This window comes from Otolemur garnettii, unplaced genomic scaffold, assembly GCF_000181295.1.
Source record: "Otolemur garnettii isolate 467f Iridium unplaced genomic scaffold, OtoGar3 scaffold00087, whole genome shotgun sequence".
In the NCBI taxonomy this organism is placed as follows: Eukaryota; Metazoa; Chordata; class Mammalia; order Primates; family Galagidae; genus Otolemur; species Otolemur garnettii.
In genome coordinates, this window is record NW_003852482.1 from 85,119 (window position 1) to 107,871 (window position 22,753).

At 49.5% G+C, this 22,753-nt stretch overlaps 1 protein-coding gene across 1 annotated transcript in view; it reads right to left on the reverse strand.

The window, feature by feature from the left end:
- CACNA1B (calcium voltage-gated channel subunit alpha1 B) overlaps positions 1-22,753 on the reverse strand; it is a 221,174-nt gene that overhangs the window by 72,316 nt on the left and 126,105 nt on the right. The window contains exons 21-31 of the mRNA XM_003794791.2: positions 17,917-18,043; positions 15,313-15,442; positions 14,960-15,019; positions 13,781-13,887; positions 11,160-11,256; positions 9,167-9,327; positions 6,501-6,638; positions 6,122-6,323; positions 5,706-5,870; positions 5,308-5,418; positions 4,771-4,854 (exon numbers count right to left, since the gene is read on the reverse strand). Coding sequence (XP_003794839.1) covers positions 4,771-4,854; positions 5,308-5,418; positions 5,706-5,870; positions 6,122-6,323; positions 6,501-6,638; positions 9,167-9,327; positions 11,160-11,256; positions 13,781-13,887; positions 14,960-15,019; positions 15,313-15,442; positions 17,917-18,043 — 1,382 coding nt within the window. The remainder of the gene's footprint in view (positions 1-4,770; positions 4,855-5,307; positions 5,419-5,705; positions 5,871-6,121; positions 6,324-6,500; positions 6,639-9,166; positions 9,328-11,159; positions 11,257-13,780; positions 13,888-14,959; positions 15,020-15,312; positions 15,443-17,916; positions 18,044-22,753) is intronic.

Sequence of the window (22,753 nt, forward strand, 5' to 3'; positions counted from 1 at the left end):
AAAAAAAAAAAAGAAAGAAAAGTCTTTTGATCAGGGAACTCTCTCTATGACTCAGGACTTGTGCCCTGGTAAGCGCACCTGCAGCAAGGCCTACTGGGCTGCAGGGATGGCTCCAAAAGCTTGGAAAAACCATAGACCACATTAAATGAGGCAGAGGTGGCAAAAACACAGATGTAGGGCACTGGGTCAAAGGACCCCAAGGGTAAGCTAGAAAGGATCATTGTGCAAGATGCAGTCCCTACCAACTTTGGGGAGGGGGACACGGGCATTACTCAGGTCAGTGAAGGCCACCTTCTGCTAGCCTGCCATGAGTTGGGGCTATGAGGAGGTGCTGCCATGAGTTGGGGCTTCCTCAGCTAAGACAGGACTCTGGCACTGCAGAGGCCAGATGGCAGCACAGCCATGGGATGCTGACTCTTTCCAAAGCTGGCTGGTGGGAACAGGCAGCAAAGCCAGAGTGGCAATGAAGACCCTGACCCACAGGGCCCCCAAGGAGCCAACAGACACTCCCAGAGGCAAGGTGGAGAGATGATGAGCAAGGACAGTGCATGTGCACTCTGGAACAGGCACAGCAGGAGCCTGGCACTGCCACTGCAGACAGACATGGTCCCCTGCCCACATTCTCAGCCAGAGTTTTTGTCAGACCCCCGGTACACAGGGTGAAAGAGATACTGGCCCCTTGCAGGATTCTGTATCCAAAGAGGGAGTCTATAACCATAGTCTTTTCCCTGCTGCTCCCCAAAGAGATCTAACATACTTATTTGTGAAACCGCACATAAGAGAAAGAGGACTCCTTGGACACTGTGAAGCTGCCAGGGCAAGGTATGGCCAGCAATGACACTGTAGGACCAAGGTTAGAGTGGGGCATACAGGGCCAGGCTTGTATCTCAGGGGCCCTGAGGTGCCCACAGATGCAGCTGGAGCTCACCTGTCTCGTGCTAAGTATTGACTCAGGGACAGATACCACATACACTTAGTAGCGGGAAGAACCCACCACACTGACCCTTGACATTGATGTCCTCCACCCCCCCATCCCCTTGGCCAAAACAGTACATACATCACAACACTGAGCGCTGCACACTGAAGAAAGACCAGAAGAACACAGTACGGCCATCCACAATGTAAGGAAACAGGACCATAATGGGAGATAGGAGACAACCTCAAATGTGGGTGGTACAGCACTTGGACAGAACAGGCCCCTTAGCCACTCAGGCTCTGGCCTGACCTAGGGAGCCCCTTTCACCACCCTTAATGCAGAGGACAGGGCAGTCTACATTTGGTGCAGATGTTCACATGTCATCCCACATAACGGCGTGGCCAAGTGGGACCTAGAGCATCTGCATGTTCCTCAGAACACCACATGGGATTACCACACAATTGGCACGATACTCAGGTCAGATGCCCCAACAGGTCACATGCTACAGGGCACAGGTGATAATCAAGGACTCATTGTTAAAGGTCTTAGGTGTCCAGTAGTCTGTGCTTTGCCAGGACACAGGCCAGGTGAGAGGCAAGTTAGTTATTGCCAGAAGGCCTCCGCAGAAAGGCCAGTGCCATTGTAGATGAGACCCACCACTGACAGGGCTTGCTACAACTAAGGGCAGAACTATAGATGCAGCACAGGGAGCAGGCCCAGAGCCTACCTGGGAACTGCCTAATGGCAATGGAGAGGCAAAGCTCCGCAGTACATTCAGGCAGCCACTGTGCGGAGACAGAGGCTGCCTGTGCTGAAGGTTGTAGGATTCTGGGATAAAGTTTGGCCAAAGCTCTGGAGGGAACAAGTTCTGGGGAAGAGGCACAGAAGCCTTGGCATGAGCACAGTGCTTGGTTTTCGCACTGTGCACAGATGCCCACCTAAGCACACTACAGCTGCAAGGTTGGGATAAGCCAGCCAGGCTCTGTCCTCTCCAGCCTAGTCTAGAACCACAAGCCTGATCTTGGGATGGCCGCCCACAACTCAACATTGGGTTTCTGCAGGCTATCATGCCTTGGGGCTGTCACCCAGGGATATAGCTCACACTGTGCCATCTTCTCCTGGAAAGTGACCTGTTCTAGCTATGATCTACCTACACCCAGTGTGTCTGCCTTTACAGGGCAATATTGGCCTGCACTAGTTCCTGAGGGCCAGTGTCAGGGAATTTCCAACATGAGATCAAGTCCATGTATAGTTCAGAGCAAGAGAATGGGCTGCATGAGAAGTTGTGACTACAGGGCCCAACAGCCCAACCTGTCACCCCTCAGGTACTGGCCCGAGGAGATGCTGACAAAGTCACAGGTGAGGCACCAGCATGTGCCACACCCCACAGGGCTGAGCTGCCACACTGCAGTGGGCCAAGGCCAGGAGAGGGTGCTGGGTACACATCCAGAGAAGAGGAAGGGGGACGCAGCCTTCCCACCACCACTCTAGAGACCCAGTGGATTCTGCTTGTCTCCTATAGTTTAAGGTCTGCTAAATTTAGAAGTCTTAGTTCAGAGGGGTGAAGAAAGCTTCCATTAGGGGACACCAAAAGTCACAGTGATCACATGGTCATCTGTGGATTCTCTTGCCAGATCGACAGTGCAAGGAATTCCTGCGTTGGCCAGGTTGCCCGGCTGTGACTGCTATGAAGGGCAGAGCTATCACCATACAATGGGGCACAGATCTGCTGGGAGCTAGGGCTTGCCAGGCCTTCCTAGACATTCCAATGACCAGTCTTAACTTAATTGGGCTGTTACAGCAGCCAGAGCTGGTCAAAGGAATAGAAGAAGGTCCTGGCCATGGAGGGAAAAAGGTCTGTGTCACCTTACCAGGCCAGCAACCAAAGCAGAGAAGACTAGCCATAGAGTAGGGGCTCGAGAAAGGCTAGTGGAGGAACAAGATGATGAGCATAAGCCTAGCTTGGACCAATACAGTCAAGGGAACTATAGCTGGCCTTCCAGTGGCCATGACCAGCCCCACCCTAAAGAATGAGCAAAGTGAAGCCTACATGAGGTGTGAGCAGAGCTGAGTGAGACTGAAGTCTTGCCTACTGTGTGGCCCTGCTGTGACAATGCCTGGTGCCCTGGGCACCAGAGTCTGCCTCTTCTGCACTCTGGCAGGTGCCACAGGACTGCAGGCATCTGAGGGGGACACCCAGATGCAACCCACAGCCCTCAGCCCAAGGACAGGCCAAAGGTCTGTAGTTCCGAGCCCTGGAGGGACAGTTCTGGGGGTGGCCTAGCCTCTCTCCAGAGGCTCTGTGGAAGATGACTCAAATTACCCTAAGGCCTTGGCTTGAGAACCAGCATTTCTGGTCCTCCTCCTGTCCACTACCCCAAACTTTTCTACTAGTCTTTTCCTGGAAGCTACTTAAGAAATGACTTTTACATGAATCCTCATTTCAGTGTCTGCTTCTAGATAAGTCAACTTAAGACAAAGCAAAAGAGATTTTCTGCTATATATTTCCAACTTAATGCATGTATTCAAAGAATGCTGTTGTAAGATTCAGAGTCTCTGAAATTTGTTGAGACAAGTTTATGTCCCAACACTGGTCACTTTTCAGATATAATCCACATTTGATAAGAATGAGTATCTCTCTATACACACATATATATATGAGAGAGCGCACTAGCAATATATACACACATTTTAAGAAAGGAAAACACAGCTGGGCACCTGTAGCTCAGCAGCTAGGGCACCAGCCACATACAATGAGGCTGGCAGGTTCGAACCCAGCCCAGGCCAGACAAACAATAATTGACAACTATAATCAAAAAATAGCCAGGTGTTGTGGTGGGCACCTAGTCCCAGCTACTAGGGAGGCTGAGGCAAGAGAATCGCTTAAGCCCAAGAGCTAGAGGTTGCTGTGAGCTGTGACACCACGGCACTCTACCAAGGGCAACTTGGTGAGTGCGACTCTGTCTCAAAAAAAAAAAGAAAGGAAAACACTATATTATAACTGTAATACTCAAGTCATGTTTGCCTTCTGCAATTACAAGAGATACAAGATATAATGCATAACAAATGTTATCAGTATATATTGAATATTACAATCTTAATATAGTTTTTTTCCTTTCTTAAAATGTGTATACAATTTTTGTACTATGTGTATATATATATACAGATTGATAAGATAGATTTGATATTTTAAACTATAAATTCTTTTTTTTTTTTTTTTTTTGAGACAGAGCCTCAAGCTGTCCCCCCGGGCAGAGTGCCATGGCATTACAGCTCACAGCAACCTCCAACTCCTGGGCTCAAGCGAGTCTCCCGCCTCCGCCTCCCAAGTAGCTGGGACCACAGGCGCCCGCCACAACGCCAGGCCACTTTTTTTTTTGGTTGCAGCCGTCATCGTTGTCTGGCGGGTCCGGGCTGGGGATTCGAACCCGCCACCCTAGGTGCACGTGGCTGGCGCCCCAGCCGGTTGAGCCATAGGCGCCGAGCCAAACTATAAATTCTTACTGGTTTTAGTTTACATATTTGATATCAAGTTGTTAGATACACAATATTGGTCACACATAGATCTAAAGGCTCACATGTCTCCTAGGTTAGCTGTTAACCATGGAGCTCAGGGTGGTTCTCAGGGATCCAGCCTCCAAGATCTTTAAGAACAATATACCCACTCAAAAAAGAGCATTTGCTGAGACAATGCCCGGTCCACACTCCACCCCTGGGAAGGAGCCTCACTTAGAAGATGGAGAGGCTGCTATCAGAGCGGGACTGCCAAGGAGGGGTACTCTGGAAGGAAACTAGCTGGAAGGAAACCAGCCGGGGTGGGGGGGGCTGCCGGGGGGACAGGAAACTCTACTTACCGCAATCTCTGTTACTAAAATATCAGTAATACTTCCCAATACTGTGACAAAGTCAAAGACATTCCAGGCATCTCTGAAATAGTTCTAGAGAAAAAGAAGGACAGTTAGTGCTCATGGCTAAAGGGGGCTCTGCTGGGCAAGGAGCTGCAGTCAAGACTTGGCAGCCCCTAGATAAGAAGGGGGTGAGGGTGACAGACTCTTAGCACAGGGGAGATGGGCCACCCCAGGCAGCACAGCACATGCCCAGTGACAAGAAGACATATAGCCACACACACACACACATCTGCAGGCCTGGGAAGAGACAGAAGTAAGAGCCATGTGCCAGAGAGGAGGAACACAGTCCTGCCTGCCCCCCAGGGCCTGGGATGGGTACAGAGCTCAGACAGCTAAGTGCATCAGAGCAGCCCCTTCCCAAGGGCCCCACAGCACCACATGTGTTCTGGGTGTTTGGAGAATTCACAGCTTTAAACTGTGAGCTCCTGAAGGGGAGCACAAATGCAGGCCACCAATGGACAAAGAAGGGACCAAGGTACTTACCAGAACCCCAAAGGCGATGATCTTCAGCACGCATTCCATGGAGAACATAGATGTGAACACAATGTTCAGGCATTTCAACATCAGCTCATACTCGTAGGGAGCATCATAGAACTGCCCGGGTAATAAACGCCATTGGCCGTGGGTTCAGCAGTCCCAGGGCTTCCACCTGGGACCAGAACACCCTCCTGTGCAAGTATGGTGGGCAAAAGAGCTCCATGCCTACCCAGGCCCAGAACACCCCTCCCTGCTCTCTATCCTGAGTTCTCTTGGAACCTTCTCACTGCCCTCACCCCCAGGCAACAGAGGGCAGTGGGCTCCCCCATGTCTCTTCACCTCACCTTGGAGTCAGCTCACACACACCCCCAGCAGGTGCCAGTCTGCAAGCTGTCCCCACGCACCTTCATCATCAGCACTGCTGTATTGAGGGCTATCATGGCCATGATGAAGTACTCAAAGGGTGGGGAGACCACAAACGTCCACGTCTTGTACTGGAATGACTGCTTGTTCTGGGGCATGTACCGCGTCAGGGGCTTCGCACTGATGGCAAAGTCGATGCAAGCCCTCTGCAAGGGAAGACAGAACACCAAGAAGTCCAAGGTAGCACAGCACACCTGTCTCGCCTGGACCTCACAGGAGCCTGATGGGAGGAGGCATACCAAGACTTCCTGGTCTCCTCGAGTGAGCCCAACTGATCAAACATGGGCTCTCGGCAGGAGGAAGGAGAACCTGCCCTGTGCTGACAGCAAAGCTGACCCAGTGACAAGATCTGCAGGCCCACACTGCCCACCAAGAAGCCCACAAGGCACCCACCTACCTCATTCTTTTCCAAGCTGCACTCAGACATAACCTTGTCCCCTTGCTCTTGGAAGGTGATGATGATCAAGGCCACAAAGATGTTCACAAAGAAGAAAGGGAAGACCACAAAGTAGACCACGTAGAAGATGGATAGCTCCATGCGGTACCCAGGGCTCGGACCCTGCTCCTCATAGGTGGCATCTACTGAGTGCTTCAGTACCCTGGCCCAGAACAGAGTATACACTGAGCCTCAGGGGCAGCCCCCAAGAGATGGTCCTAGGGACTCATGGCTATATCACCAGCATGAGCTTGGGGCCAGGGGAGAAGGAGGCTCAGGGTTCTCAACCAGGCCACCCCATCCAGCCGAACCAGCCCTGGGGCACCAGGTAAGCACTCACATGGGCCACCCTTCTCCTGTGGACACCGTGAACAATGTCAGCAGGGCCCAGAGCACGTTATCATAGTGGAAGTCATATTTCTTCCACTGCCTTGGCTGTGCTTCCACCTCCTCTTTCTCATAATCCAAGTACTGGCCCCTGGGAAGCACAGGGAAGTTAGAGGTTAAAGACGAAGGCCCAAATAAGCCCACGTGTCCTTGGTCAACATGTGTTTGAAAGGGGTGCCAAGACTGTTCTGTGAGGAAAGAATAGTCTCTTCAACATGTGGAGCTAGGATATCTGATGCCCACATGCAAAAGAATGCGCCTGGTCTCACCTCATTCCATATACAGAAATTAACTCAAAACGGATTAAAGACCTAAATGTAGGAGCTAAAACTATCAAACTCTTAGATGAAAACATGTATGAACAAATCTTCACAACCTCATATTTGGATCAATTCTTAGATATAACACCAAAATCATGAGCAACAAAAGAAAAAAATTAATTGGACTTCATCAAAATTTAAAACATTTGTGCTTCAGAAGACACCGGCAAGAAAGTGAAAAGACAATCCACAAAAATGGAGAAAATATTTGCTAGTCATCTATCCGATAAGAAATTTTTATCTATGATATACAAAAAGCCATAACATTTAATAAAGACAAATAACCTAATTAGATAATGGTAGAGGATCTGAATAGACACTTCTCCAAAGAAGATATAGAAATTGCCATTAAACACATGAAAAGATGCTCAACATGATTGGTTAGCAGGGGAGAAACAAATCAAAACCAAAAAAAGCTATCACTTCCTACCCATTAAAATGACAATTATTTTAAAAAACTAAAAAAAATGGAAAATAACAGGTGGTAGTAAGAATGTAGAAAATTCAGAACTCTTGTACACTGCGTGGTAGGAACATAAAATGGCTCAGCCACTTGGGAAAAAGTCTGGCATTTCCTCACACAGCTAAATACACTGTTGCAAATCACCTCCCAATTTCAGTTCTAGCCACAAACCCAACAGAAATGAAAACATAAGGCTACACAATAACTTGCACACAAATGTTTATAGTAGCATTATTCATAATAACCAACAGGTAGAAACAACCCAACTGTCCACCAACAGAGGAATGAATAAAATGTAGTGTGTCACAGCACAGACACCCACCATGAAAGGACAAAATGCAAGGAGCAGCACAGATGAACCTATTGGATGAAAGAAGCTGGTCACAGAAAGCCACACATCATATGAATCCATTTATTTTGAACGTCTGGACATAAAAACTTATAAAGATTAAAAAACAGATTGGTGGTACTTAAAGAGTATAGATGGGGACATGGAAGTGACACCTAAGAGATGCTGGTTTATGGTTTGATTTTATGAGGTGATGAAATGTTCTACAATTAACTGTAGTGATGATTGCAAGGATTTGTGGATATACTAAAAACCACTGAATTGTACACATTAAATGAATAGTTATGAACAAATTGATATGTGAATTATATTTCGATAAAGCTGGGGTTTTTTGTTTTTCAAAAAGGAGCCCATTGAAGTGGGGGAAAACAATCAAATAAATGATGCTAGGTCAATTGGCTATCCATCTTCAGAAAACTTATCTTTATCCACACCTCATGTAACACACAGACATTAACTCCAAATATATTGCATCTCCTAATGTGAAAGGCAAAAATAAAATTCTTAGAAGAAAACATAAACAAAATCTTTAACCTTGGGGTGGATTTCTTAAACACAATATAAAGAATATCAATATAAAAGAATTTAAAAAAATAAGTTAGACTATATTAAAATCAAGAATTTTGTTCTTTTACAGCACACCCCTGGATGAAGAGGTCAACTACAACTTGAACTTTACTTTAGAAATGCAAACAATGTAACCTAATCACTTGTACCCTCATATTAATCTGAAATAAAAGAAAAAATATATATATAAAGATTTTATTCTTTAAATGATGCTAATAAGGGAGCATAAAGCATCCCATAAAGATGGAGAAGACATCTATAATCCACAGATCTGGCAAAGGTTTCCTATCTAGAACATTATCAACCAGAAAGACACACAGCCTCCACAGAAGACGGCAAAGACCAAGTAGACACACCCAGAAAGGACATCCAAGTGGCTAATCCACCCAGGAAGAGTGGCTCCACCTCACCGTCAACTATAATTCAAACCACAGAGAAAGATCACCACACACAGAAAGGCTGTGTTACTGAAGGTGCTGTGTGACTGCCGCTCATCATTCTGGCAGAACTTGTACCAGCATCTGGTTAGGGGACACAAAGCAGAGTCCTGGGCACCCAAGATGTACTATCCTGCTCAAGAAGCTCTACTTTGCTTGTGGCAGCCATGTACAGCACTCCCAGCCCCCACTTGGAAACGCCCCAATGCCCATCAGTCAGAGAGCAGACCAGTACCCAGTGGGATGTGCACATAAGAAACCATCACACGACCAGAGACACCTAGACGGTCCAGGTGAAAGGAAGCTGCCACCACGCTGCCTTACTCAGGTCCACCCAAGCAGCCACCACCCTGTCTCTGCTGTGGTGCCAGCAGCATGCCCAGGCAAGGCCCTGCCCTCACACTGTGCCCCACCTGGCCCTGGGAATGCCAGATGTGCCTGGTACCATGGGGCTGTGTCCACCCCCACCCTGCCTCAATTTACCTGCAGTCCCTCTCTAGCTCCTTGGATTCATCAGTGCAGTAAAAAAACTTTCCTTTGAAGAGCTGGACCGCAATGACAGCAAAGATAAACATGAAGAGCATGTAGACGATCAAGATGTTGAGGACATTCTTTAGGGAGTTGACCACGCAGTCAAACACAGCCTGTGGGGAGGAGGGGTGGAGCCATGAGGGGGAGAGCCACAAGGAGTGGGTGGGACCATGAGGATAGGGCATGAAGGGGCATGTGGGGCCTTGAGGGGTGAGGCCATGAGGAGGTAGAGTTATGAGGAGGGGTAGGACCATGAGGGGTGGGGCATGAAGGAGATAGTGGCTATATGGAGGGGGTGGAGTCATGAGATGGGGACTAAGAGGGGGGATTTGTGGATATACTAAAAAACACTGAATTATACACATTAAATGATGGTTATGAACAAATTGGTATGTGAATTATATTTCAATAAAGCTATTTTTTTTCATGGCCATGAGGAGGATGTGGTATCAGGAGGAGAGGTAGGACCATGAGGGGGTGGAACATGAGGGGGTGAGGTCACAAGGAGGGGATGGGGGCATAAGGAGAGGTGGAATGAAGGTGGGGGGCCATGCATGGCCACAGGGAGGACCAGAGCAGGAAAGAGTGTGGAGGGCACAAGAGAGAGGACCCCATAGGGCAGGGCTCAGAACCACAGCTACCACTGAGGTCATGATGTCCCCTGTGCATTTGAGAATACTTCAAGGCCCTCAGGCCCCTGACAAGGAGAGGCTCTCTGCCTAGTTGCCTAGACACAGAAAAGTGTCTGGTGTTATCTTTCTCTAGAAGGGTGTCATCCTAGCCTTGATGGGTGGGTGGACAGTGCCAGGACACAGCTGGCACCGAGGAAATCTGCACTCCTGGGTCAGAGGCCACAGAAACAAGGATGCCCAGGAGGCCAGGCAGAGCAGGCAACATGTACAGAGGAAATGTGGGCAGGCTTCTTCCTGCACTGGTCCCTGCCGGCACATCTCACTTTGCACCTGCCCATTGGTGGGAAGTGATGTGGGACAGAAAAAGAATAAAGTAGCAGCACTCCAGCTCTGCTCCAGGACAGGGACTTTGTGTGAGTCTGATGTCTGTTACTACCACACCTAGGTTCCCCCTTCCCTGCCTGGAAGCTTGGCATTCCCTGTGGACCCCTGGGCTACCCCTTCCCCAAAGCCTGGCATTCCCTGAATACCCTTGGGCTTCCATTTCCCTGCCTGGAAGCCTAGTGTTCCCTGTGGACCAGTGCTGCTCTCAGAGCTGAGGAGATACACCTTCCGCTGTCCTGCTCTTGAGCTGCCTGGCAGATCCACCACTACCTCCCAAAACACTACCAGGCACAACCGGACACCCTTTACCTGTCATACAGATGTGACACCCACCTGTGCCCAAAGGGCCTCTGGATGCCTCCTAGGCTATCTACCTGACCCCCTTCACACCATACAAGGTCTAAGCAAACTTTTCTCTGTTCCTACATTGCTTAATGCTCCATGGCTTACATGTTCCATGGTTTTCCAAGCTGTTAATAACAGGAACCAGCACACTAAATTTGGAGGATTAAATGAGCACTTAGCACAGTGCCCAGCACACACTCCATAAAGATTAGATTTTAGCACAACTCCAAATGTTTGGGCTACACTCATCCTCTGTCTATAACCTCAGCCATGCCCATTTCTCAAATCCTAACCTTCTTGGAGCCTCTGCCCTAACAGCATCTCCCCTCCATGACCCTCCACCTCTAGGCATCCCCTTCGGCCCTGCACTGTAGCTGTTGAAGAAAACCCCCGGTCCTGCTGGGCTAATGAAGGGGAATGTTGGGAACAAGGTCTACTTGGGTAGGGGTTTGCAGCTAAGTGAGCCCATCTCCTTTATGTAGCTGTGTGATTTGAGAAGACACACGTAAATGCATGCTCATGTATGCACACATGTGTGCACACACAGAGAGCACACCCTTCAAGCCCCAGGTCTAGGCTCCAACCTTGAGCTTGGGGAGCCGTTTGATGGTCTTGAGGGGCCGTAGGACGCGCAGAACTCTTAGGGACTTGATGGTGTTGATGTCTTTCCCTTTGGATCCTCTAGAAGGGAGAAACCACAGATGCAGATAGGCATGTTGGGGGGGCTAGCACCCATGCAGCCCCCCAGGATCTGGCTCACACCCCTCTGTATCCAGAAGCAGGGAGGCCTTGCCCTGCAGGTACCATAGGCCACTTGGCTCTTCCCATGGCTGCCTGGCTGGGGCCTCATCTGAGGACAGGGGCCAGGCTGGGACTAGCACCAGGACAGCAGCACCTGGGGCACAGGGAGAGCCGGAGTTTCCCCAAGCACACTCTGATAGCCACCCTGAGCCAGCTTCCAGGAGCAGAAGACAGGGGGCCTATACAAGGACTGTAGCCCTTTAGTGTTAGAGCATTCTAGAAGGGCTTTTCCCATGCTTTCTCAGTCCTGGTAGAGGGAGGTAAGGGGGCCTTGTCTGGCCTCTTCCTCAGTGCACCTCCTCCTTGGCCACCCTAATACTATTGCAGATGACAAAAAGCTGACAGGAAGAGGGAGGTGGGGAAGGAGAGTAAGAAAGAGACAACATTAGACAAATACATAAACCCAGAGTGGGGAAGGAGGGAGGGAGCCACAGAGAGACAAAGCAGTGGACAGGGAAACTCACACAGAGGGGAGCAGGGACAAAGACAGGGAAAGAAAACTCAGGCACTAGAAATAAGCTCAGAAGTCCAGGGTTCATGTGCCCACATCAGGGACTCCTGTAGGAAAAGCCAGAGCAGACCTAGGTGCTGCCTCTGCTTGCCAGGGGCCCAGGAACTAGCTGTCTCTGCCTAGCAGGCACTGGGCGCTGACCTCCTACAGACTCCACCTGAGGCGAGGCCAGGCCAGGTCAAGCTTCATGGAGAGCCCATTATCAGAAGCATAGCCCTTAGTCCATGGGGGCAGGAGCAGAGGGCTCAGGATAGGGTGGGTTTCGCTCATACCTGGGGCTCTGGCTACCTTGCTCGGTGGGCAATGGTTTGCATGTAGGGATAGTCCTGCCCCTAGGGGTCTTCCTGGGCCCACTAGGTGGGATGGGCAGAGTGGCTCAGGCTTTCATGGGGCAGGAGAGCCTGGATGTCCAGTCCTCTGCTGCCTCAGCAGCAGCCTACACCTCAGAGTTCCGATCAAACTCCCTTGCAATACTGAGTTTTCAGGTGGGCAAAGCCCAGCCTCTCTAAGCTGGCTACTTCGCTGCAGCAGCCCCTGAACTTGCTCTCAAACCACCTTCCTCTGCCAGATAGAGAAGGCAGAGCAAATGCTGGCTCAGGCTCGGGCACAGCAGGAGGGAGGCCACACTGCCCTCTGGTATCTGTGCAGAGTGGCCAGCTCAGGGCTGCCTCCTGTTCTCTTCCTCTGAGGCCGCCTGGCTAGATCTCACCTCCCTCCTCCTGTTGGGACGGTCCAGCAGCCCTAGCTCCAATGTCCTCATTGCAGGACCCTCCTAACACCCTCGCAAAGTCCTCGTTCCCTTTACCACAGAAGGAGGGTTCATTAAGATACCCAGAGGGGAAGCTGGGCATGGCTGGGTGCTGGTGTGGACAGGAAGGAGTGGGGAGGAAGCTGCACTTCAAGAGAGGAGCCTCAGAGGAAACACCTTAGAGGTCCAACATCCAGGGGCCTATGGCCACAGCAGGCAGTTGCCACCTCACTGCCCAACAGCTGATATTCTCAGCCTCTAGCACATGACCAGGACACCTTGCTTGCCAGGAAATGCTGCACCAAGGGCTAACCATGTCCAGCCCCAGGCCCCAACCCAAGGCATGACAGGAACACTGTTGGGCTTAGGGACATGGCTCCTAGCAACATGCAGCCCAGATGGGGAATGTGGGTGAGCAGGAGGGGAGGCTGGTGATGAAACGGCTGGAGAGAGGCCACTGGAGCTGTGATGCCAGGGGCATGGGGGAGAGAGAGAAGCATTACCCCATGGTGTTCCTACCGAGTCCAGCAACAAGGAGGCAAAGAGAGCAGAGTCAGTGACACTGGCAGGATAGGAGGGGCCTTTGTGCAGGTGCAGCCCTCCCAGTGGGCTCAGAGAAGGTGAAGCCCCCAGTGCCTGTTGACCATCAGGGGCCTTCCTTGTCTCTGGCTCTCACTCCACAGCTGCCCTCTTCACCCTCGGGTCCACCCAGGCCCTGACACTCTCCAAGCAAGGCCTGACAGAGTTCTCTCTAGGCCCCACTCCAGCAGGGTGAGTATCCCCACAAGGGAGGCAGAAGGAACAGCCCAATACCCCAAGATGGTAAGATGACCACCAACTCTGGCTGGGAACAGCACTGGGCCAGATGCTCACCTCAGGTAAAGCTGCTGGTAAGGGCCCTGTGGGGCTGCCCCCAGTCCTAGAACCACAGGGTACCTGTGGGACATCAGGGACAGACAGGCCTCGGGTCTCCTTAGGTCCCCTGGTCCCATAGAGCCCAGCTCCAGGCAGCTGGACCAGTTCCATATGGCCCACAGACATCACCCCATGCCCCTACACTCAAGATCTCCTCCTTGACCTAACAAGATTGCACTATGGTTCTAGGGGCTGCACACAGCCAGATCAGAGCCAATGTGGTTACTTACGAGAAGGCAAACGCCACCAGGGCCCCACTGACCACAATGAAGTCCAGAATGTTCCACAGGTCCCGGAAGTAGGCTCCAGGGTGAAGTAGCAGTCCCAAGTCAATCATCTTCAGGGGAGAAACATGTTAGGGAATATAATGTTCCAGAAAAGAGGTAGAGACAGGTCCCAGAGTCACAGGGTCACTCCCACCCAGCAAAGGCTCATGTCTATGACCTCAGTACAGCCTTGGCACATGCTTACACACCCTCCCAGGGCAGAGGTCACAGTCGAGGTCACACCCTTTAAGGGACTCAAGGCCAGTAACCCCAGTGTCACAGTTCATGACAGCCTGGCACCCTGCCTGGGCTCCCTGCCACCCTGAAGCCTTAACTAGACTGGGAGAGTCTGCCACCATGTGCTCTGCAGGGCTATGCTCTGCCAGATCTTCAGAGGGCCATCTCAATGCAGCCGGAAGAACAGGTGGTCCAGGTTACAGAACATTCATTCGTGGCCTGGCTCTGCCATTCCCTGTATGGGGACTTAGGGCAGGTGCCAGGACCTCTGCAACCTCAGTTTCCTCATCTATAAAACATGGTGATATGCTGAGTGCCACCCTGAGAGTGTATTTGGCACACACACTAAAGTCACAGGTGTGCGCACACGTGTGCACATCCAACCATGCTGAGCGCATGCCTATCAGACACTGATAAGGGAGCACTCATGTCCACATGTAGAGACAGAAAACAAAGGCCGCAGTGAAGCAGCAGACCCTGAGCCTACTACCAGGCAAATGCCAGACTCCTTTTAAATTTGTGTCTTTAGCTCCTACTTCCCACAGGCCCAGCTCTCCCCAGGCTTCTTGGCCTCCTGTCACACAGGAGCCCTGGGGGAGGGGCTGAGCCTACAGTGATCTGGTCCAGGAGCGAGTGTAGTAGGGACCTAGGCACTGCTAGGGAGGGGATCCTGCACAAGGGGTCCTCAATGAATGATGAAGCCTCTCGTTCTCAAAACACGCTCCATATGCGTGCAGCAGGTGCTCTCATGTCCTCACACACGTGTGCACATACACACTGCTTACCCGCCCACTGTGCACCCTCACCAGAGGCTACCGGGTATGTGGCTCAACCCTCAGCCTTAGTCCCACCTCATATGGGAGGACGAGCAAAACAAGAGGTAGCTGGGGTGGCCACACAACTCACCTTTATCACCATCTCAAAGGTGAAGACACCTGTGAAGATGTAGTCCATGTACTTCAGAGCCTGAAACCAAAAGCAAGGTTATTCCAAACACCAAGCTGGGGCCTGAGCCAGGGCTGCTGCAGGGGCTCTGAGCTCCTCTAAGTCACTAGGCAGATGGCCAGTCAATCTGGGAGCCATGGGCTGGGGCATTATGAGGCAGGGCTCAGACATACATCCAATCCTCTGGGCTAGTCCCCTGGCCATAGCCTCAACCCCTGCTACTCCTGCCTTGAGACCTTGGGCCCTGTACCCGAGGAGGGGACACAGCAGAAAGGGAGGATGTTCGAGGAGAAGCCGGCCCCGCTGCCACTCACGTTGTTCCTGGGAGAGTCTGTCCGCACAGGGTCCTCTGCAGCCAGAGCGATGCTGCTCAGGGCAATGACCACAAGGATGACCATCTCGAAGTAGCGCATGGTCACTATGTAGTGGCAGAGGCGCCGCAGCCTGTGGGGATAAAGCATGAAGGCCATGAGCAAGCTGGGCACACCTGGCTCAGCTACAGGCACCAGAGCCTTTTCCACTTCTCCTGGCACAGTGCCCCTCAGGTGGCTGAGGTACTCATGAGGACAGCCCAGGACAAGGAGTGGGAAGGCTGCACAGCCCATGCAGGGGTTGACCAGCTACAGCTCACAGGCCACACTTACCTACAGCATAACCACCTGTGTTCACTCGGCTGCTGTCCAGAGAGGACGGGCATCAGCACCAGCACTCTGGCAGATGGCAGGCCTCTCCCGGCCTAGGAACTTACCCAGGGTCGCCAGGAACACAAGCCCACCTGCTCACCTTCACTCACTTGTGCAACATTACTGAGCATCTGCTCTGCCAGCCTGTGCTGGACTCTGGGGGACACAGTGAGGAACAGGGCAGGCAAGTCCTTGACCTCAGGAAGTCCAATTCCAGCAGGCAAACAGCAGCGAACAGTGTGGACAGAAATAGGAGATGGGTGCAGACAAGTGCTACAAGACAGCAGTGCACAGTGACCAGGAGGTCAGAAGGCCAAACTCTGAGCAGCAGAGAAGAAGAGGCAGCAATAGATGGGCCAGGTGGGGTGGACTGTCTCTTGTGCCAACACAAAGAACATGCTCTCTGGGCACCACCTCTACCTCCTGCCTCCTAGGCACACCCTCTGCCTCTCTAGCCCTTCTAGTCTTTCCTCTAACATTGACATCCCAAAGACTTGCCCTTCTCTCTCTTCCAGAGGGAGCCCATGCACACCTCCTTCTCTTCATCTGGCTCCTACCCTCACACCTAGGGATCTGCCCCCCAGGTCTACCAACAGCCTGCTAGTTCTTCACTCCTTGGCATTTCTCCCTCCTGAAAGGAGACACTTTTCCTTCTAATTCAGCAGCCTATGTCTGGGTTTCCACCAGTTCGACTCCGGGCCACTTGGCTACAAGATGTCCCCAGTTGCCTTGCACTTTCTCATCCAGACTCTCAGCAGCCTGCTAGTCTTGGTGAGCACACTGCCTTCTGCCCAGCATCCAGCAGAGATTCATGTTGTCCTTGACAACCCCTCCTCTCCCACATAGTGCATGTATCATCAAATTCTGCAGATTCTGCCTCCAAAATTTCTTCCAGGCACTGACTTCCAAACTTCTCCACTCTGACTACCCCAGTCAAACCACCATCATTTCTTCCTAATGCCTCAACCACCCAGTATCTCTATCTATTCTCCCATTGAAGGACCCTACTGAGGTGCAGGCTGAGCATGACCACCTCTCAGTGCTGTCCATCCCCAAAGGATGCCAGTAGTCAAGCCCTTCTCATCTTAGCGTTGCCCGTGCTGCCTGCAGCCTGCTGCCTCCCATGTCCTCCCTCTATCCTAGCCCACTACCTCCTACATCCTCCCTCCATCCCAGAGCTTCTGCCCTTCAGGTTTTGGCAGAGGTACCTCTTCTGCTAGGAGAGCTTTACTGACAATCCACCTGCTCCCCAATGCTAGCACCACCCCATTGAGATATTTTCATTCTGAACTTACTGGATGTTCTCTATCCTCTGTGGCAAGGACCACGCCTATGCATGTGCTGAGCTGTAGCAGAGAGGGAGGAGGCGGGGAGAGTGGGTACTGGAGGGCCACGTGCAGACACCACTGGCTGCTGGGGCTGGAGTGGCAGGGCAGACCAGCAACAAACAGGGTATAGGCCAACCTGCCTTTGCTGCCCTTGGAACGCCTGTCTACATCCCCTGTTCCCCCTGCACACCCTCCCTTCCACTCCCAACCTTCCATCTAACTTAGTGCCTAGACAGCATCTCCACCCCATTTCACTCTTCCTCCTGCACTGTGCACTGCTGGACGTCTTACATCTTTTACTTATTTGTCATGCCTGGTGTCTGTTTCTCCCACAGGTACGTAGGCTCAGCAAGGACAGTGCCTCGGTCCTGAGCACCTCCAGTGCCTAGAGTGCTGTCCACCATGTAGACTTTAGTTGGACTGATGAGAGCACTGGACTGATGAGTAGGTGGCAAATGCATGCCAGACAGATATGGGAGGGCACACAAGTGAACAAGTAAACAGATGCTGCATGCATGCATACACATGCAGGTGACAGGTGCAATGGAAGGGGGTGTATGAAGCCTGCATGTACACGGAGAGATGGGCCCATGTGTGTAGAGGAGCGTGAGCTTGTAGGACTGAGCATGCAGGGCTGAGCAGCAGGTCTAGAGCTGCTGGGTTCAAACACTGCACCCCCAAGATTGCTACATCAGTGCACGTAGCACAGAACCGTCTGTTTCCTCGTCTGCATGGACGGTCATGGGCATGTATCTCAAGGGACTGTGGCAGTGACCAAAGAAGCTCATGTAGCACAGGGTACAGTTGTGTCCTCAGGGCACCTACAGGCCATGCTGGCTCCTGTGTCCCTACAGGTCATGATGAATGGAAAAGAGAGACACACACGCCAGGGCAACAAGGGACTCACAGGTTGGTAGGGCTTAAGCAGAACATGGAGCTGTACGGCACAATAGGCCGGGGGCCACTCCTCATCACGTCATCAGCTTCCACCTCCTTCTTCCCTTCTACTTGGCTCTCTGGGTCCACGTTACCACCTGTGAGAGTACAGAGCCACCAGGTAAGGGTGTGGTGTACACACAGCCCACATCACATGTTCTCTCTACCAGGAGGGCCTGGCCAGGCACACAGCTTCACAGACATGGCTGAGGAGATGATGGCAGGCCACAGCCACAACCAAGCCCCTGAGCTGTGTGTGCAGAGACTCCAATAGGCCAGCCCCTGCTCACATCTTGATTTGGCAGGGCTGAGGTGGGAACAGTGCCAAGCCCAGTGCTGGCCCTTGGGCTGTACATGCTCCAAAAGCAGCAAAGCCAGCCAGGCCACCCCATGGCCTGTGCAGGACCCTTGGAGCAGCAAGATTGGGTAGCTAGGGCTAGCCTTGACTCATAAGCCCACAGGAACTCCCTGATCATCATTGTCCAATCTGACCTAACCTGGCATTTTCACCCTCAGGATTCTAGATAAGGGCCCACAATGATAGGGAGGTCAGAAGGACCCTCTGACCCAGGAAGGACTTGCTGGCCAGTCTCTGCTTACAGCCTGCTCTCTCTTGGGTCTTTTTGGGTCCTCATTTGGCCCCCACTCAACTCCCACCATGCCCCAGGCCTACCCTTTGCTTGCTGAAGGAATATTCCAGCCCTGCCCAGCTTTGCTCCCACAAACCAAATTCCCCAGGACTGAGATGGCCATAACCTGATATGTTAGATAAAGCCTGCTATCCATGCATTTTGCTCACAACTCTGCATCTTTAATTATCTTAACATATAGCTCAACTCTTGTGGGTGACAGAGTTCCTGAGACCTCTGGAAGAGGATAAAGCAGTGACTTGGAGCCCCCCACCTGCGGTATCTCATTTTTACTTCTTTAAAGAAATATAAAAGCAAAGAGGATATTAAAGAAGAACAAAAATGAAGGTGCTTATTCCTACAGCCTGCTGTAAAGAATAAGCTCCAAGCCCCTTGGCCGCTGGCCACTCTGAAATCCTGCAGAGAATAGCTGGGCCAGAAAAAAGAGCCTTGTATGGCATCTGAGAACAGCTGAGCCGTGGCACCGGGCAGCCAGGTCCCTTGCCCACAAGCATAGGCAGTTTTATAGTGACCACTTACGAAATGGGTATCATCAAATTTCTCTGCTATAAACATAAATTATTAAATACATAGATCTCTGAGAAAGAAATTTGACAATATTTAATTAAAGCACTAAAATACTCTATTAATACCTAAGACATTATCTGCTAAGGCAATCAAGCATACACATAACAATCTGCATTTACTTTGTTATAAGTTCTTTTACAGTAATAAAAGTTATGAAATATAACCATAGTTTGACTAAGTAAAATATGCAATGTTTATATGAAGTGCCATACTATGAATATTAAAAAAGCTCATGCATCATGAGCTCCCAGCAACATGGGAGGAAGGTCACTTGAGACCTCAAGTTTAAGTCTAGCCTGGGAAACATAATGAGAACCCCATTTCTATAAATAAATTGATTAATTAAATTTAAAATTTCTTCAGAGATGTAAGAGGAAATTTATGACATGGTAAGTTAAAAAAAGAAAAAAAGGCAGGCCACATACTTGCATACCCTATATGAGCCCAACTATAGAAAATAACATCCATGCAAGGAAAGAAATAACACCAAAATGTTAGCTGTGACCTCAGAAGGGCTTTTAAACCATATTTTTTGTTTTATTACACTTCTTTTGTCCTGCCTATTCGCATGTCTCATAATTTTTTATTGCATGCTGCACATGGTATATAAATGAAACAAATGCTCCAGATAATGTCTTCTACCAGTGAAGGTACCCTTTTGTCTATTAGGCAGATAGGATGAAGGATTTATCACTTTAATTCAATCAGGAATTTATTTTAAGCTGATTCTGTCTACAGCTGTGGCCAGGATCCTGTACCCATTTGTATTATTTATGCTTCTAAGGGGAGGCTCTGTGAGGATGATGGTAGACCCAGCTCCTGCACCAGTAAGACAGAGACAGCTGCAGATGGGCACTAGGCACCCAGACACATGGCAATGGGAGACTAGACAGCAAACATTCAGCATTACCATCATGAGTTCTAGAAGCAGCACAAAGGGTTTGGATATCCACATGTCACATTTAAAGTAAGGAATACTTACTATTTAAAGCCACACTTCTTTCACAATAACAGCAAAGCACACCAGGAGAAAAGACCCAAATGGGACTCAAGAATTCCCTTCACATCATAGCTATGGGAGCTGTTCAGGCCAAGGCTGAACATTCTTTTTTCTTTTCTTTTTTTTTTTTATTGAGACAGAGTCCTACTTTGTCACCCTCCATAGAGTGCTATAGCGTCACAGCTCACAGCAAACTCCAATTCTTGGGCCCAAGCAACTCTCTTGCCTCAGTCTCCCAAGTAGCTGGGACCAAAGGTGCCCTCTACAACACCTGGCTACTTTTTGGTTGCAGTTGTCATTGTTGTTTAGCAGACCCCGGGCCAGGCTTGAATCCACCAGCCTTGGTGTATGTGGCTGGCACCCTACCCACTGAGCTACAAGCATTGAGCCAGGCTGGTCTTTGAAAGTAAATGCCCACCAGGATCCTCATCTCACAAGAAAACAGGGTTGAGCATCAGTGTTTAAGGCTACAGAGGAGTAAGGGGTTTTGACACTGGCTACAAATGCTAATAGAAATTAAACTTTGCTATTATTTTTTATCAGGACCATTCCTGTTTTTTAGTTGCTGGTTACAGAGCTAAACAACTCTTGAGTCATTGGGCCCAACTCTATTCTTCCTATACCTCTACAATTTCTAGTGCAAGACATTTTTGGGAGTGCCACGTTTCAGATCACACAGCACTGTCTGAATTTTGGGAAGAAAGAATCACAACAAATGGAGGCTTGAGCTGCAAGACTAAAGGGTAAGCCAGGCTTGGTGCCTGTTGCTCAAGCAGCTAAGGCGCCAGCCACATACACCAGGGCTGGCGGGTTCAAATCCAGCCTGGGCCTGCCAAATAACGACAACTACAACTAAAAAATAGCCAGGCATTGTGGCGGGTGCCTGCAGTCCCAGCTACTTGGAGGCTGAGGCAAGAGAATCGTTTAAGCCCAGGAGTTGGAGGTTGCTGTGAGCTGTGATGCCACGGCACTCTACCCAGGGCAACAGCTTGACGCTCTGTCTCCAAAAAAATAAAAATAAAATAAAATGTAAGCCAAAGAGCAGTGAGACAATAAATTGTCAGATCTAAATAAACATGTTCTATCATGTCAAAGCAAGAATAATATCTACTGTGTGGAATTTTTTAAAAAGAGCTGGAATGTTAGACAATAGTAACAAAGAAGTTGGGAAAAATGGGATTCAAGTTATTACTCTAAGGTCTTAGTATTATTAAAAGGGAAGTTAACAACTATAGATTTTACTGTGAATGCAGGTAAAATTACAAATCTAATCACTAAAAAAACAGAAATAGATCTATAGTTTTTAAACTAGGAGAAGGCAAAATGTGACATGTAAGCAAATAAACAATCAAAATCAATTAGTATAAAAAAGGAAGGAAAAAAGCATATAAAAATGGAATAAATGTCATAATCTAAGATGGATGAAGAAAGTCCAAGTAAATTACTGGTCATAATAATTATGAACAGACTAAATTGGGCAATTAAATGACAAAGATTCAGTGAGATTTTATAAAATAACAGTTGTAAAATATGTAGTTTCCAAACAACAAGCCCAAAATATGAAGCCACATAAAGGCTGAAATTCAAAAGATGAAAAAATATATACTTGGCAAATGCTTACCTAAAAATAAAAAAGCTCAGGGAGCCATGTTCACATTGAGACAAAAATCACTAGAATTAAAGGGGACTGGCCAGGCACAGTGGCTCACACCTATAACCCCAGCACTCTAGGAGGCCGAGGCAGGAGGGTCCTTTGAGCTCAGGAGTTGGAGACCAGCCTGAGCAAAAGTGAGACCCCACCTCTACCAAAAATAGAAAAACTAGGCAGATATTGTGGTGTAGTTCCCCTGTTGTTCCAGCTACTTGGGAGGCTGCGGGAGCAGGATTGCTTGAGCTCAGGACTTTGAAGTTGCTGTGAGCTGTGACTCCACAGTACTCTACCAAAGGTGACATAGTGAAACTCTGTCACACAAAAAAGGAAAGAATTAAAGATAACTGCTTATATATTTCAGTAGAAAGTTTTTTAAAGAAAGCAAGAAATAAGCTCTTAAAAAAGAAATTCAGAAGCACATAGTTCTCTATTTTAGCAATGTATATACTACATAATAGTTGGTTAGTAATCTTTTAGAATGTTTTTATACTATATTGTACATTTCAAACACAACAGCAAGTGCATACCACCACCTGTGATGCTTACAAAAGAAATGGCCTCAATTCTTTCTAACCAAGTCTCTAGATCTGTGCTTCACAAATGGGTGACTTTGGTACCATCTGGGGCATCTGGTGAGTGCAAGCTGGAGTGCTGTTACACACCCTGAGATGCTCAGGACAGCTGCCAACAACAGAATTTCAGTGGTGCCACAGCTCAGCAGCTCTGTCCTAGGTCTAAATTACCAGTAGCAGGATAAAGTGAGGACAGAGGAATTTGCTAAATGACACCATGATGCAGTCAATCAAATCAACAATGTGGGAAATTCTACAGGATAAATGATATGGTTTTTTTTTCAACAAATAAATGGCACAAAGAAAAGAGAAAATCATCATAGCCTAAAAGAGACGTTTTCAAAATGAAGCAAACTCAAAGGAGTAAA